The following is a 2,207-nucleotide window of genomic DNA, read 5'->3' on the forward strand; positions in this document are numbered from 1 at the left end:
TGTCTCGGCACAGTCGGTCGTAGGTACCTGACTATAGTCAACAACTATGGAAAACCTTGGTTAACCCCGTACAATTGAGTTCATATTATTGAGGTAAGAAAACCCAGAATAATAGAACTGAGAGCTGACCTTCGCCGAGGGTCAGTGCCCGAGTCGCGTCGCGGCACCAACCTCGCGACCAACCTCGCAACCAACCTCGCACCCGGTGCGGGCTAACGAGCCCATTGTTCTCTCTTATGATTTTCAACTATCCTACGGTGCCTTATGCCTAAGTATATATTCGATATTACTCATGCTTTTCGCGTCAGTAAGTCTCGGGTGTAGCGACGAGGGTCAATTGTAGTGCCCGGCACTACAACTTCCCCCCCTGCTAGCGAACCGAAACCGCTTGGCTGTTTTATTTATTATTATATATATATTTTTTTGTTTTTGCTGTTGTTCCCGGCCTTTCTTCTGCTCAATCTCTCCGTTCATCCCGCATCACGACAACCTCAGGACGTCCCGCACGTCAGGGGTGTGTGCCCTTGGCTAACACGTCAAGCCGGTCAGCCTTCTTTGACTAAGAATTAGGCCTATCTTCACGAGTCTCGGCAGGTGCGGGGGCGGCATCATTCTCCGACCACTCTGACTCCTTACCCAGCCCCTCGACTCGTAAAGGTCGGTGTCCTCGGCGTCCTATAGTCCCCTAGCAGTCGTCCAGCCCTCCCTTAGCCTGATGCTGGTTCGATAGTTCCTAGAACGCGAACAGCTGGTAGAGTCTTGGATTGTAAGGTGCTCTAGCACCCGTTCCCCCCCCTTTCCGGACGAGAACGGGCGGCGAACGTGTAAATATGAAGGACGAGAGCAGCGGGAAGAGGAGAAGAAGAAGCATATCGTCATCAGGACGGAAGGCGTCTGCGCTGGCGGCGACGCCAGGCCCGAAGTAAGGCGGGGCACCCTGCCAAATGGTGAGCGGGTTCCCATGTGGCCCGTTCCTCGGGGGCGCCCCTCCACTTAACAAGATATTGTGCCTCCTCTCCAGTCCCTCGTTGGTCCATGATATAGTCGACAAGTTACTGGTCCGTAGGGTTGCCGGCGTCGTCGCGTGTTGGAGGCCAGCCCACTGGAGCTTCGCGTGGAACCAAAGCGGGATCACGGGGGTGATGGGGAACCAATAGTGAAACATGGAAAACATTGTGTCCCTCGTATGTGGGGGGCAGAGCAAGACGGTAAGCGACCGTGCCAATGCGTTCAGTCACAGTGAAGGGCCCCCGGTATCGGGGTTCAAACTTAGAACAATGGTTAAGAGCAGGCAAGTGTTTGGCACTAAGCCAGACTTGGTCGCCCACCTTATATTCCACAGCCCTACGGCGAGCGTCGGCGTAGTATTTCTGACGCCACTTTGCCTGCAGGATGTGACTCCGCGCGCGGTCACAGAGGCGCTGGAAGAGTTTCGTCATAGGGGGAGTGAGCGTAGGAGCCAAAGCACCAACAATTTCTAGATCCGCAGCGGTTAGGGGATTCTCCCCAATCATGATTTCGAAAGGGGAAAGCTCAGTAGAGGAATGACTGGTGGTGTTATACGCCAGCTCCAAAGCAGGCAGCAGGCCTTCCCACTCCCTCTCGTCTGCCTGGATGTACGTGCGGAGCATCTGTTCAAGGGTGCGGTTAACTCGCTCGGTCTGGCCATCCGTCTGCGGATGGTAAGAAGAGGACATCGCCCGGGTAATATTAAAACGCGAGCATAGTTGCGACCAAACTTCAGATTGGAAACGTGGATCCCTGTCGGAAATGAGGACTTCGGGAAAGCCGTGGTAACGGATGAGGCGGTCAGCAAGGAGCTCTACAGTGTCAGCGGCTGTGAGGGACTTCTTGGCCGGAATAAAGTGCGCCATCTTGCTGAGAGAATCAACAACGACCAGAATTGCGTCGTGCCCAGAGGAGGTGAGGGGTAAGTCGGTGATGAAATCTAGACTGACATGGCTCCACCTGCGCGAGGGAATAAGCAGCTGTTGTAAGAGGCCGGCAGGTTTTTGATTAAGTGATTTGGCTGCGCGACACTGCGTGCAGGACTCCACGTACGCGTTGGTGTAAGTACGCATGCCGGGCCAATAGTAACGCTTGCTGAGGGCCTTGTAGGTCTTCTTTTGGCCCCTATGCCCGGCGGTGACGTGATCATGATGCATGTACAGGATGTGAGTGAGGAACTCCGGAAACTGCGGCACGCA

The 2,207-nt window shown here is 54.6% G+C and overlaps 1 protein-coding gene across 1 annotated transcript; it reads right to left on the reverse strand.

Annotated features, from left to right (window-relative positions):
- Positions 1 to 1,052: 1,052 nt before the first annotated feature.
- On the reverse strand, positions 1,053 to 2,165 carry ENH_00043450 (hypothetical protein; the record flags this gene model as incomplete). The annotated part of the gene is made up of 1 exon (XM_013580867.1): positions 1,053 to 2,165. One exon carries the CDS (start codon positions 2,163 to 2,165, stop codon positions 1,053 to 1,055), a length of 1,113 nt encoding a protein of 370 aa, XP_013436321.1.
- Positions 2,166 to 2,207: the final 42 nt, after the last annotated feature.

This window comes from Eimeria necatrix, genomic scaffold, assembly GCF_000499385.1.
Source record: "Eimeria necatrix Houghton genomic scaffold, Enh_scaff3227, whole genome shotgun sequence".
Lineage (NCBI taxonomy): Eukaryota > Apicomplexa > Conoidasida > Eucoccidiorida > Eimeriidae > Eimeria > Eimeria necatrix.